Genomic DNA, 14376 nt, shown 5'->3' on the forward strand with positions numbered 1-14376 from the left:
GCCGCCCCCGGCCCTGTCACTTCCTCTGCCCTGCTGCATTTCTTCTTCTCCATCGCCCTGTAGGTTAGGTTTAGGCTTATTTATATTTGCTAATATTTTCTGTCTCTGTTCAGCTAGAGTATAAACTGCGAGGCAGGGGTCTTTCTCACTTATGCTCTGAGACTTTCAGTAAAATATCTGCCAAATGAATGATCTAGGGCTCAGCAGGGTTTGCACCTTGACATTGTGTCTGTCTTCCAGTGTTAAAGAGACCTGTCACCTCGGAGGAACTCCTGACACCCGGGGCTCCATACGCAAGGAAGACGTTCACGGTAAGCTCATGGCTTGCATTTTACTCCTGTGCTGCTCGTTTTTTCCAGGCCACGTCAACCTATCAATGTGTCGGTGTGTCTCATGACACGTCAGAATCGAAAACCTCTTAATTTTCCTTTTGTTTTTGGCATAATTATATCAGTGGGCTTTCTTGACCCTTAGACACAAAAATGCATTAGGACTTGACGTGATGTATTATTAATTTTAAACTCCTTTTGTCTTTTATAAGAGATTTCCGTTATGTACTTATTAAATACAATTACAGATTTCGGGGCAAATGATAGCATCGATACTGCCAATAATCTTCTGTGTTACAGTTAATTCTAAAAGTCATTTAAGACATTAGGGGAGTTTTTAGGTAGAGAAAGAAAATTGTAGGACAGATTGCTCCACCATAAGCAACAGTGCTTTTGACCATGTTAGCATGCCTTGTGTTGTATAAGCATCTGCTTCGGGAGCACTTCGTTCCTGCGAAGGCTTGCCCCTCACGGAGGTCCTTCAGCTTTCCTCTCCTGCTGATTTTCTTCAGACAGAATCCAAGTGCTCTCTCTGACAGGCCTCGCCCGCTCTCCTTCCCCTGGCTTCTTTCTTCCATCTCTTGATGTCTACATCGACCTCCTCTTTAAAACATCTCTTTCCTTCAGTCTTCTAACTTTTGTTTTATTAACTCAGGAGGGAAAAAAAAAAATCTTTCCACACTCATTCACGCTGCACACATTTGTCAAGGGCTACTTCACACTCTGAGCACCGAGGAATTAAAACGCGATGGTCCCAGTCAGGGCCAGTCACTTTGAAAAAAGCACTGCTAACGTGTCTGCGTCAGGGGAAAAGGTAAACTACGTTCGGAGGTGAAATGGGGTGGAATGAACTAATAACAGCCAACCGTAAAGCCAACGCAGTGCCGAAAACTTTTTGAGAATGTTCACAAAAATATCACGGTTTCCCGACTTTTCTTCCATCTCCAGCATTCAAGAGACCGTCGGTTTTATCTTCAAAGTATTTCTTTTTGGTTTTAAGTTTTACTGCCAGCGTTGCTCAGGATTGATTATGAATGCGTTTCGTCCTTATTTCAGTTGAGGTACGTGTTAAAGACACCTGCAGAACACAGCTGCCACTTCTAGTAATGATTCTGTAGGAGAAGACAACCTTTGGACCCGTGTCTACTTGTAAACTGTGAACTTTGTGTACTTTTTTTACATTCCTTTCTGGGTCGAGAAAATTGTGTTTCAAGAAAGCCAGCGTTTAGGGGAAAAGAGCAAACTTGGAATAGAAATCGGATCTGGAGAGAAGATTCCACCATGTGTTTGAGATCTTCTAAACTTTCCATTTGAGTCTGCTATTAAATCACACAGCGGCCTAAGAATGAGGCAGTCTGCCAGTTATTTCTCGAGTGATGGCCTCAGAGAAAAAGCTTCTTTCTGCCCAACAGGTGTCTCTTGACCACATTTTCTGCATAGACGTGCCTGTGTTTATGATCGAAGCAAGGTGTTCCGTGCTCCGTTACCCGTGACAGGGTGGGGATGAAACGGAGAAGAGAGATGTATCGTGGCACACACTCAATCCTGGGCCGGCTTCCTCTCTCTTGGAAGGACAGGCAAATTGCCAGGGCCCGTCTGCTGATTGCTAATTGTGGTTTTCCTCTCTAGATTGTTGGCGACGCCGTCGGCTGGGGCTTTGTGGTGCGAGGAAGTAAGCCATGCCACATCCAGGCCGTGGACCCCAGTGGCCCTGCAGCCGCGGCAGGAATGAAGGTACCTCCAACGGAGAAGTGTCTGAATACCTCTCACTTCATTTTGTCATTGGTGCCGTATGTACTTTCTCTCCCTAAGTGTTTGGTCTCACTTTTGTCAAGTTGCCTTTTCCCTTTGTGAGTGGGGTTGAAACGAAGCCAAGAGTGTGTGATGCAGCAACTAGAGGGAACGTTTTCCTGTCCCTCTGACGGTGCCTCCGCGGCCACCAAACCTCCCTTGGTTTTTTGCATTTCTCCCCTTAACCAATACTGAGCCTGAAAAAAATGTAGTTTCTTTTTACTTAAATCTTAAAATAATAACTCTACGGTTTCTGTTCTATACAAAGTACATTTCTGTAGGGTTTATAAAGCCATATAGCCAAGAAAATTTGGATAATACAGACAAGCAGAAAATAAATTAATGATTGCCTGTAGTCTTTCCTAACTCAGTGATAACCACCGTTAACAGTTTAAAGCAGCTTTATCGAAGTATAATTGACACACAGTAAAGTATAGCACTGTTAACATTTTGATTTATATTCATATGTATGTGCGTGTATATATATGTATACATATATATATACGCACATACACATACAAATATATATGTACACACACTGTCTTTATTTATACCAAAATAGGATACAACAGGACGGAGACAGCACTGGTTTTCCACTTCAAAACACCTTTATGTAGCACAGTTTTGTTCTGCCATCTGTAAAGCATTCCACAGAGGACATTTAACTCTTGATTAGCTGGGACCATGGAAGGGTGCAGAAGGCGTGAGGCCTGCGGGTTATTCTCTCATTCGTTTCTTCAGTACTTTCATCCTCTCCCATCAGTCCTTTCCCGAGAGCAGTAAACCAGTAAAACACGATTTGGGTCTCCATAGCTCTGATTTCCAGCACTTATCCCCTGGCATTGCTTTTCCTACTAGAAAAGAAAGGTGGGCAGCAGAGACTGGCTCAGGGGAGCAGAGAGCACAGACTACTGCCCGTCTGGGCTGTCAGCGCCGGGATGATTGGGGGTCGACTCCGCCCTCTGCTTTAAACTCTGTGTTCATGCGGGAGGTACAGACTTCCAGGTCCCGTGCTCTGAGCACGTTACAGAGGGCTCGTTGGCTCAGGTGGTCTGTGTTAGAGGCCCTTCCTGCCACCTCAGTTCTGCAGTGGGCACAGCACTAAAGAAACCCAGAGCAGGAAAGCTGGCTGGGAGCATCAAGGGCGAGCATTTTTGTCTTTACCGAGGCTGAATTTTTCATTTTCTAATAGAACTCTTGGCAGTGGCAAGAACTTTATATTTTATTTCCACAGTAAAGTACCGAGTATAAATTATTTTTGGCATAGTGTTTCAGTCCTGAGCGTGCACTCACCAGCAAAGGGCTTTGACTTAAGCACGTTTTCTTTGGGAAAAGTGATGGGTTTACATTATAACTAAAGACCTCGTTTTGCTTGGCCAGGTGTATTTAATTGCTTTTAGTCCATCTTTATTGAGTAACATGCATAACTGTTCTAGGCATCGTCAATTAATTAATTAAGTTTTAATGTATATGCCCTGATAGATGGGTAACTTGATAGTTTTTTCTTTTTTTTCATTTCATAAGCTAATACCTCATATGGTTTTTATTCTTAGTTTCTCAGGGGATGTCCAATGGTTTTCACATGTTGTAGGGCAGTAGAGAATTCACTAGAGCAGCACTTCCAAAATCGTGTTATATAGCTCTCCGGGTCCAAAATATCCTGTCCTGAGGTTCTGTGATCAAAATAGTTTTAAGCTGTTGTCTACTTTATTCCTCTCTTGGAAATTCACAAGGCATATTAGCATATTATAAATTCTGTCACATCCAGCAGCAGAAAAAACCTGTTTAAATTGCCTATCACAGCATTTTATCAGGAACACTCCAATGGAGTCTTGAGATTGTTAAGAAATGGGCTAAAACTTCTAAGAAGCTGCTTTTGGTCAAACTCTGTATTGAAATGAATATATATAGAGAGAGATAAAACACTGGATAAATTAGTTACTGTTTAATCATATGTATTGGTTATAGAATAACTTCGCTTCCATAAAAAGCCATTTGTATCATCCAATCCTAGAGGCTCATTCCCACCGACCTGCCACGTTACCGCGGCTCTCGTGTGGGAAAACTGGGGTGGTGTGTCTGGGTGCGCATTGCTGCGGGGGAGGGGTGATGGCCCCACCAGGGCACTGGGGGAAGGATCTGCTGGCTTGGGCAATGACTGACCTGGGGAAATGCTTGGCCTGGGGAAAAATTGTCCAAAATTCTGGCCAGAAGCTCCCTTTTAGCACTTCTGCCTGACGAGAGCTGGCCCAGGTCAGTTTAAAGCGCCACACTTGACCTTCAGTGTCCCTCTCTGCTCAACGCCTGACTCAGCTCTCCGGTGGTGGCCCTGGTTTTCTCCTGCTTTCCAGTGTGGACATAACCTTGCCGGTGGGCCTTTGGGACATTTCCATCCAGCGGGACTTTTACGCTTTTACTGTGGCTGCTTAATTTCACTGCTTTACCTGCCACAAACAAATGCTTTTACAACCAGGTTTCTCACGTGGGCCATCTCTCTCCTTTTTTTATTTCACCTTTTTTATGGTGATTGGAACAGTTTAAGATGTGGGCCACAGGCATGTGGCCAGGACAGGCCCCCGACTGAACAGGCCAAGTGCTGTTTTCTCCCTGTTAACACTTCTAGACCTTTCCAGACCCAAAGAAGAGTCCTTTGCCTAGTTTCAATGGAATCCTAAGTCCATGATGAGGGGAGACCCTCAAATATGTATTAAAATTTACATCTCTAGAAAGACTGGGAAAACTCCAGAGAAAATGTGTCCTTGGGGAGAGTGATAATGTCTATCCCAAATCATTTCTGGATCGGAGTAAAGAAATCTGTGACCTTTGTGCCTAGGCTACCCAGCCCCAGGGTCCCCAAACTCTTCACGCCAGCAGCCTCCACACAGCTGACCTAGCTGGCGGGGGCTGGACATACTGAGATGCAGGTCAGGGAACATAACTATGCAGGACAGGGAGAGTTCCAACCTGACTTCAGCCGTAAATGGAATTGAGTTGTAGGTGTTTGGGTCAAATATTAGACTTTTACACCAGCTCCAGCTTGTTGAAAATTTTGCCTATATTTCCATCTGTTTTTTCTTTTTCCTTCTGATTACTTTCTCTTTGTGCAGTTGTACCATATTGGTTCCCAAAGATCAAAAAGGAAGTCGATATTAGAAGAGGCTCCAAACTATAACCTTAGTTTTAGTTTTATCTGAATCAAGACCCACATACAAGGAAAATGATTAATTACAGCTTTTCTAATACGTTGCTGTATTGTTTCATACTACTCTCCTCCCGTCCCATGCCTAGAAAACAATGGCTGTAGTGTCATTGAAATTCTCACTCGGTCCAGCATCTTTGAACTTGGAGTTATTCTTATTTTGAAGGTTTCTTTTTTTTTTTTACTTAAAAAATGAAATCTGTACACCTCTGGCTTAGGGGACCTTTCACTGGCATTAAAACTCTAGAATGGAGCATGAAATATGGGAATTGTTGAAAGTATAGTCAACTCATGCAATGCATTTTCATCTAGGTTCATCTAGGTTCATCTTGGTTGTTTCCTACATTTTTCCTCTGGCAACTCCTCACCCATCCTTTAGGAATTCTGTACCAATCGCTTCTGGTTCATTTCAGTGCAAAGGGTAAAAGAGAAAAGAGAGAGGCTGCTATAATTTAGTGAGTGTCTTCTGCATGCCCAACTCTGCACCGTGCCAGGCCCCTTCGGCACATTAGTTCATTGAATCTCAGCATCCAAACACTAAAATCATGGAAGAAGAAATCTGTTCCAGGAAGAGTAATTCTACTTCTTACCTCTTTTCTTCTTCTTTGAAAAGGAATAAGTTCCTTCCCAAGATATTCCATGGACTACAGGTTAATGAGTGTCACTTGAACATGGCTTCGTGTCACAACATTTAATGACATCCTCTTTTTTAAAAAAATCACATCAAGTCTAAATCCATTTTCTGTACCACATTATCTATCATAACTTTATTTTACATGATCTTCTAGTAGCTATCCTGCAGCCTAGTCAGGGCAGAATTTTTTCATTTCACAAAATCATAATTGTGCCAAGTCTGTTCCCTCAAAAAAAATCTAATGAAGTGATTCTGGCACTTAAAATCTTTTAACGGCTTCTTATTACAATGAGAATAAGTTCCAGACTCTTTCTGTGGCCTATAGAGTCCATGATCTGGGTCCTGCTGATCATAACATTGTCTGTTACCCTGTTTTGCTTACAGCTGCATTGGCCTTGCCTCCGTCCCTTCCAAATACCAAGTTTGTTCCTGCCTAAGACTGGATGACTGGTTCCATTCAGATTAATGTCAATTTTTCAGAGACGCCTTCCTTAAATACCCTTTGAAAGCCTCCCTCTCTTCCTCCAGGGACTCTTTATTATATTAACCTATTTTATTTTTTCGAAGCATAATATTTATCAGAATCTGATAATAGTACTTAGAGGTTTAGTAATTGTCTCCAGTAGCTCCATCAATGTGGGGACCTTGTCTGTCTTGACTACTATACTCCCAGAATTTAGCACCATCCCTGGCACTTAGTAAGTGCTGGAAGCAAATCTATTGAATGATCCAGTGAATCGGTGCTTCTGCAGAAAGGCTGACGGATTCGCTCCTTGAGCACCTGCAACTTTTCCTCACGTATTTCACACACATCATCTTTCACTGTTCTTACAGCTCTTACAGATGGGTGGGTAGTGTTCTTTCTACTTACAAATGAGGAAACCGAGACCCAGTCCATCGCTTTCCGAAGCTCACCCAGCTTATAAATGTCAGACCTAGATTCAAACCCGGTCTCTGTCCCAAAGCCCTAATAATGCTTCCTATTGCATTATTTCAAAAAATACAAACCCATGAGGCAGAGCTCAATAGAGAATATATTCCAAAGAAACCTTAAACCCCTTGTAAACTGCTCATAGATGCGTGACCTTTCTTGTCTCCTGTGGGGAGAATTTGTATTCCATTCAAAACAAATTGTTAGGACGGTCACGTGGTCACCTGCGCTGGCTTGGAAAAGATCAAATAAATAATTTTTTGTTCTTGGCACCAGCTTCTCACTTAGGTCAGGACTAGATCTTGCAAGATCCTCCAAGTAAAAGATACAAAACATTCATTTTTGTTACTTTAATCAAACACTTGTCAGAGCAAACCAGCCTTCAGACTATGAAGAAATTTGAGCCATATTTACAAATAAGGAACAAAAGTATCCTTGCTCTTCTCTGGAAAGTTTTTTTTTTTTTTTTTTCTGGTGGGAATAATTAAATCTTGTGAGAAACAGTATCCAAGTTTTCATGTAACCCTGTGCCAACTCTCAGAGGGATTTCAAAACTCCTGGCTTCTTTTCTTGTTTCCTGCCGCGATGAATTGATGGATGTGGACTTATGGGGCTTCTATTCTCTGTTCGTTGTTTTGCATATTTATAGAGAAATCGAACTGAGAGTAAAGACTTGGTGGTCATTGTATTCTTCCCCACCCCCTTTCAGAATTTCTATTTCTCATACAGAGGAAAAATGTCAAAGTCCTGCTCTTTGGTCTTTCCTCCCCTTGGCAACAAACCTTTATATTTCGTGGAATTTTCTTCCTGAATCAAGAGAGACCAGGTTGGGCAAGCCATCTGAAGTTCCTAATCAATTTAGCCAAGACAGCTTGGGCACTGAAGTAGCAAATTGTGGGATGATGACCAACACAGATTTTTTTTAAAAAAACAAAACTGCATTTTTAAAAATAGTTCCTCTCCAGCTGAATTCAGGAAATTCACATGTGGGAGTAGAAAGTGTTGTCTCTTGTGCTGTGCTTTGTCTCACTCCAGCAGAGCTGTTTCTTTGTCAACAGAAAGGGTTAGGGTTCTTTTGCTCACCATTGGACATGACTAGGAGGGGAGAGATGGCCACTCTGCCCGCATGAGAGGCCACTTCTCAGGGCCTCAGCTCAGATCCCTTTTCTGCTCTGTGCCCTTCCTTCGCAGGGGGTCATTCCTTAGGCGAGACTCTGTCAGCCCCCGAGAAGACAAGACAACTCTGCACAGTTCTTTGCTCAACCAGCATCTATCGACCACCTGCCATGTGTCAGATGTTATGTTAGGCCTTCAAGGGATTTGTAGTCTAGAGAGGGAAAGAGACGGTAATCAAATAATTCCTCTTCTATACATAGAATTATAAACTGAGGTAAGAGCTATGAAGAAAAGGACCAGCGCTGCTAATTTCTGTAGGATGGTGGGAAGGTTGACAGGGAGCAGTGCCACTCCGAGGAAGGGATGCTTGAATTGGGATCTAAAGAATGAATAGAAATCAATTAAGCCTAAGCATATCTGTGCACAGTGTGTGTGTGTGTGTGTGTGTGTGTGTGTGTGTGTGTGTGTGTGTGTGGTGTGCTCATGTGTGTATTTGTGCAAGGCACATGGTTGCAGTGTGTTCACATATATAGGTACATACACACACCCACAGAGGGTTTATTCCATATAGAAGAAACCAGAAGGGAACATGGTTCCTTAGAAGGAAAGAATGTCTAGATGGCAGTCTGAAGAGAATTTTGGAAGGAGGCATAGCGATGGGTTAGAACAGGGGTTCTCAAACTATTTTTTATTATCTTCCCCCTAAAGATCCTTTTAGGCCATTTTTTTCCTAATCATCCCTCGCTATGAAATTCAGATACTACAGATATAATATTTACCTGTTTATGTACTGTGCGTGTGTGTGCACATGCTTTATATATAAAAGAGGAAGATTTTTTTTTTTCACTTTCTGAGAGGCAGTTTTTTTTCTCCTTTGGGTTAAGCCAGCCCCAGTGAAAATGCGTGAGTTAGGGGAGGAAAGTTCAAGAACTTGATAAAATTCTGTTTTAAATTGAGTCAGTTTTCTTATGACAAAATACACAGCTTTTAAGTGTATAGTCTGATAAATTTTGTCAAAGTGTACACCTGGGTAACTACCAATCCAACACAGAGCATTTCCTGCGTGCCAGGAAGTTCCCTCAGCCTTCTTTCCAGTCAGTCTCCTCCCACCAGAGGCAACCACTGTTATGATTTCTGTTACCAGAAAGTAGTTTAGGATTTCAGAGTCAGACAGAATCCTGGCTCCACTCCTCAGGCCTCTGTGCTGTGAGGTTCGGCAAATTATTTCGTTTCTCTGGGTCTTTTTCTCATCTGCTAAATGAGGACATATGTGGAGTCTTCCTCACAGTATGAATTGTGGGGCACAGCTCTAAGAGGTTTCTGGCTGTATCCAGAGGTAGAACGAGCCTGAAGATTTCTTCTCTCCCGGAAATTTTTCTCGAGTCCCCTGGGCTCCAACCTTTCCAGTCTAAATTGCCCTTTGCCTCGTGACCCAAGATTTCTGCCCAGTCCTCGCATTTCCCCTGCGTCTCTGCTCCTCAGCTCGTCTAGAAAGTGACCGCCACACTCTGCCTGGATACTGAGGACACAAGGTCCTTTCTGACTGACTTCGTCTGGCGAGCCTATGACTAGCGCTCCCTGGCCCACTCTCAGAAATCTCCCAGAAGCATGTCTGACTTCTCCTAGCCAGTCACTCTCCTTCCTTTCATCTGACCCATCACATGCCCTTTCTCTTGTGGCCGATCCCGTCGTCACCGAGGACTCCGGTTCCCAGTTTGTGCCTGGCGTTGGGTCCTGTGACGAACAGCCTAGGTTTAGGTGTCAGACACTGGGTGTTTGAGTCCCAACATCACCCCTTCTGTCAGACCCAGCCTCACTACTTCAAGTCTAATCTAAGCCTCAAATTCTTCACCTTTAAACTGGCACTCGGAGTGGTCACAATTAAATGAAATGTGTCCTAGCACAGTAGCCGCCTCATAATAAACACTCTGTATATGTTTGTAGGCATCATTTATTATACTGTTGTAATCATTGTGTTGCTCTGAGTCTTCAGGCTGATTCTTAAATAAGTTTATGAACACATAACCCAAAGTAACAAAACAGTTGCTGAAATGGGGTGTTATTGGGAGCAAGGTTTATGTCGTCATATACTTCTGCCATGTTTTACTGTGCTGTTGTAATTCTATTATTTTCTTAGAAATGCTAAACCTTCTTTTCTCATCTTAAAATGGCAATGATAATTGCTTCATGACATAAATCTGAGGATAAATAAGAAAATGTGGGTGAAGTATCAAGCCCATGCCTGTCATGTGGTAGGCATTCAAAGAGGGTCATCTAACATATTTCTTCAAATATAAGGTGCATTGATCATAAGATGTGAATGTGACCCAATTTCAGAGTTGTTCAAATGTACATCTTAGAATCAGAGATTCCTGGCATTATACCAAGTTCCGGCCCTGCCGACTGCTACACTCATATCAGTGGGTTTGTTTTTGCTCACTGCTAAGTTGAAACTAAACACTTTTATTCAAAACTATAGAAAAAGTCATTTTTTACAAAGCATAGACATGACAAGTTTTAGAAATGTCTTGGTATGATCCTGAGCGGCTCCTAAATTGATCTGCTGTGGGCTGTCATACTGATTTTCTTTGTGCTGGATCTCTGGAGATGCTGCCAGCTGTAACATCAAGGGACTCCTCCCCCAACACCACCAGCGCACTGACCGATACCTGAGATAAATTCAAAGCTGTCCCAACCAAAGCTGGAACATCTCTTTCCAAAGCCATACTCCCAGATTTATCCATGACCAATGCAAGTATCTTGGAAAGTAAAGATAAATATAACAGTATCTTTACTGTTGGCATTGCTATGTGACTTACAGAAGATTCTTGATTTCGGGTTGTGTATCAGCTATAATTAGGTTCCTTTAAGAGCGATAAAAGATCCTTCAAAACAATGATTAAGACTAGTATTTCTTTGTCGTGCAAAAGCTGGAAGGAAGTCAAGTCCAAGGCTGAGAAATGTCTCTGTGGTCTCTGGTCTCCTATTTTGTAGTTTCACTTTGTTCAGCTTCCATTCCCAAGGTTACTTCATGATCTAGAATGGCTGCTGGAACTCTAGCCATCAGGTTTGCATTCCAGCCACTCATAAAGGAAGAAGGGAAGCAGAAGGGCACTATTTCTCCTTTAATGATACTTTCAGGAAGTCGTGCACAATACTTCTCTTTATATGTCGTTGACCAGAACATAACCACACATGGCCACATTTTGATACAAGGGAATCTGGGAGATGTTGAGTTTATTCTAGGTGAATGTTATAGGTTGAACCGTGTCCCCCCAAAAAGAGACATACTGAAGTCCTAATCTCCAGTACCTGAGAATGTGACCTTATCTGGAAATAGGGTCTTGACAGGTAGTCAAGGTAAGATGAGGTCATTAGATTAGGCCCTAATCCAATATGACTGGTATCCTTAAAAAAAAGGGGGGGACTTGGAAATAGGGACAGATATGCACAGAAGAAAGACGCTGTGGAGACACATGGAAAAGGTGGCCATGTGACTGGAGTGAAATATCTAAAAGCCCAGGAATGCCAGGGATTGTCAGCAAACACAGGAAGCTAAGAGATACAAGGATTTTCCCCTAGTGCTATCAGAGAGAGCCTGGCCCTGCTGATACCTTAGTTTCATCCTTCAGGCCTCCAGAACAATGAGGCAATGAATTTCTATTGTTTTAAGCTACCCGGTTTTCGGTATTTGTTATGGTACCCTTGGGAAATTAACACAATGGCCATGTGTCTAGAAAAAAAATGCAGGTTCTACTAATAAAGAGGAAGGGGACAACTAATAATTTCTGCCATGGACCAGAAAAAGCTATGCAAACATCCTTCAACGAATAATTATTGAGTGCCTACTACCTGTGAGGACCTAGTGGTGAGCAAAGCCAGTGAGGTCCCTGTCCTCATGGAGCTTCGGGTCGAGTGATGGGACAGATATTAATTATTCACACAAATATTTAATTACAAACGATGATATGTGCGTTTGGTAGGAACATTACTGGGTGTAAGACTTGGGGGTCTCAGATACAAAGTTTTGTGGGTTTTCACAATTCATTTTCAAAATTCCATGATGAGGGCTATAAAGTGATGCACTGAGTCTGTCATTTTGCCTTTAGCTACAGTCTCTTAATTCCACCCACCATTTTTGTTCTGCCAGATGAAATCAAATATTGTTGGTACTACAGTTACAGCCTGTGAGAAAAAGTGGAATGATGGAAAGCAAAATGGGAAAACATTCACTTGCCAGGGTCGGATCCCTGGGACAGGAATTATAGATGCCGAGTTGATTGAATGCTTTGTTTTGCACATTCCTGTTCCTCCTCCAGATTCTTCCATCTCAGTAAATATCACTTCCATCCTCCCAGTTGTTTGGGCCAAAGTCCTAGAAGTCATGCTTGCTTTTCTCTTCTCTTTTTAATTCAAGACACTTCCAAAATGTATCTGGAATTCATCTTCCAAAATGTATCTGGAATGCATCTGTTTTTCTTCATTTCCCCAAATCCAAACCACCGTCAGTCTCACCAGAACTGCTGTGGCTCTCACCGTTCTTCTTACATCTATTCTTGCAGCCTCATGATCCATTCTCCAGGTAGCAGCCAATGGAAGTCAGCTTCTGCCACTTGCCTGCTTGAGATCCTTCACTGGTTTCACATATCCATTTAGGATAAACTCTCAAAACCTTACCATGGCCCACACAGTCCCACATGACCTGACCTCTACCTGGTCTTTTAAATCTGATCTCCTTGCTACTGTCTTCCTTGCTCACCTCTGTTATCACCTTTTAATTCCTCAGACCAGTGATTGCTTTCTATGCATAGGGCGTTTGCACTTCCTGTTCCTGTCCCTTAGAATTCTCTTCTCAAGGCTTTCCACAGCGTGCCTGCTTATCTTTTACACCTCACCTTACCTGTCTCCTCCTTTTTATGTTGGGTGTAAATTCTTCATAGCATTTCTATTCACATTGGCTGGTATTGTGTTGTGTGATCACTTCACAGGGGGCTGGGAATTTGAGTATTTCCTTTTCCAATTTTTATAGGGCAAGAGAAAGAGAGGTTGAGATGAGGTAAGGTGAATGAAACTTATAGTATCTGCCAGAGCCCCTAATTTCTCTCATACCTCCCTGTTTATTTATTTTACAGGTACATATTTATTTTCTTTTAACTCTAGGACATAGGCTCTATGAGTGCAGGGATTGTATCTAATTGTTTTTTTTTTTTTTTTTTTTTTTTTTACTGCATGCTAAATAAATATTTACTGAGTCGATAAATTAATTTCTGTGCCTGGAGGCTGTGGAGACTCTAGCCTAGGTACTGTCTCTGCTTTACCAGAGTGAAAATGCTTGTTAGACTAGCAGATAGCCAGCGGAATTTCATTCTAGCGTCTACCACACATCACATGACACTTACTAGGTGCTCACATTTTTTTTTTTTTAATCTCTCAATGAACTAATTCCATTTATTTTTATTCAAGTCTGACAGTACTATGAGGTATTCAATCAATTCTTGGAAGTTGATTCCCAATGACTTATCATTATATTCTAAGACAGATGGGCAGATATGAGATGTACTGCAGCCCAACAGCAACAAGATAATTCACATGAAAATCTATTTATTTTTGTAAGAATTTGAGCATGTCCAGACCTTATATTATTTCATTCGCATATAGAGGCAGACGGCACTGAACACACTTGTATAAAAAGGTAGCTTTTCCATTTAACATTTTTGGGCACGTGGCCCACCCTTCCAGTGGATTTAGTGAAATCGTTCCAGGATCAATTAAAGCAACATTTGGCGAGTGATGCTACAGGTTAGGCACCACAGTAGGTTCATTATCTCTGTTTTATCATTCATAATAACTATTCCTAGACATAGGCATTTTCTCCATTTTTACAGATGGAAAAAAAAAAAGAGATTCAGAGGGGTTAACCATTTGGCTAATGTTAAGACTCGTGTATGAATTCAGATATGCCTGGATCTAGAGCCTGTGCTTTGGAACTATTATTTTATATTGTGGAACTGATTATCTCAAGAGAATGTATAGGCCAAAAAATACTCTTGATGCCATGGTGATTTAGACGACCCTATGCACAGAAACATAGTATTGCATTTGGGACCACTCTGCGTTGGCTTTCATTGTATTGCTATGTCCTCCAAGAGCACATACTGATAGGTGGCATTCTTGTGTGGTAAGAAATTCAAATCCATAAAATGTTTAAAAGTGAAAGGACTGAGGTTTGGAAACTAGAAAGAATATGTCCTTGTCTCTGAACTTTGTGTATCTCAAGGATTTAAGCAGCTCGAATGTGTTGATCTTTAGGATGTAATATGAGACTCAGCATCTGAGCTGGGCTCCTGAATGAGTGTTTTCTGTTGGCAAGAAGCCC

General features: G+C 42.0%; 1 protein-coding gene across 1 annotated transcript in view; it reads left to right on the top strand.

Moving 5' to 3' along the window:
* Nucleotides 1-14376, top strand: part of LOC105292565 (DEP domain-containing mTOR-interacting protein) — a gene marked incomplete at its 5' end in the record, with an annotated part of 46193 nt that overhangs the window by 8148 nt on the left and 23669 nt on the right. Inside the window, 2 exons of the mRNA XM_023530962.1 lie at nt 234-311; nt 1959-2063. Coding sequence (XP_023386730.1) covers nt 234-311; nt 1959-2063 — 183 coding nt within the window. The remainder of the gene's footprint in view (nt 1-233; nt 312-1958; nt 2064-14376) is intronic.

Source organism: Pteropus vampyrus, unplaced genomic scaffold (assembly GCF_000151845.1).
Source record: "Pteropus vampyrus isolate Shadow unplaced genomic scaffold, Pvam_2.0 Scaffold59, whole genome shotgun sequence".
Lineage (NCBI taxonomy): Eukaryota > Metazoa > Chordata > Mammalia > Chiroptera > Pteropodidae > Pteropus > Pteropus vampyrus.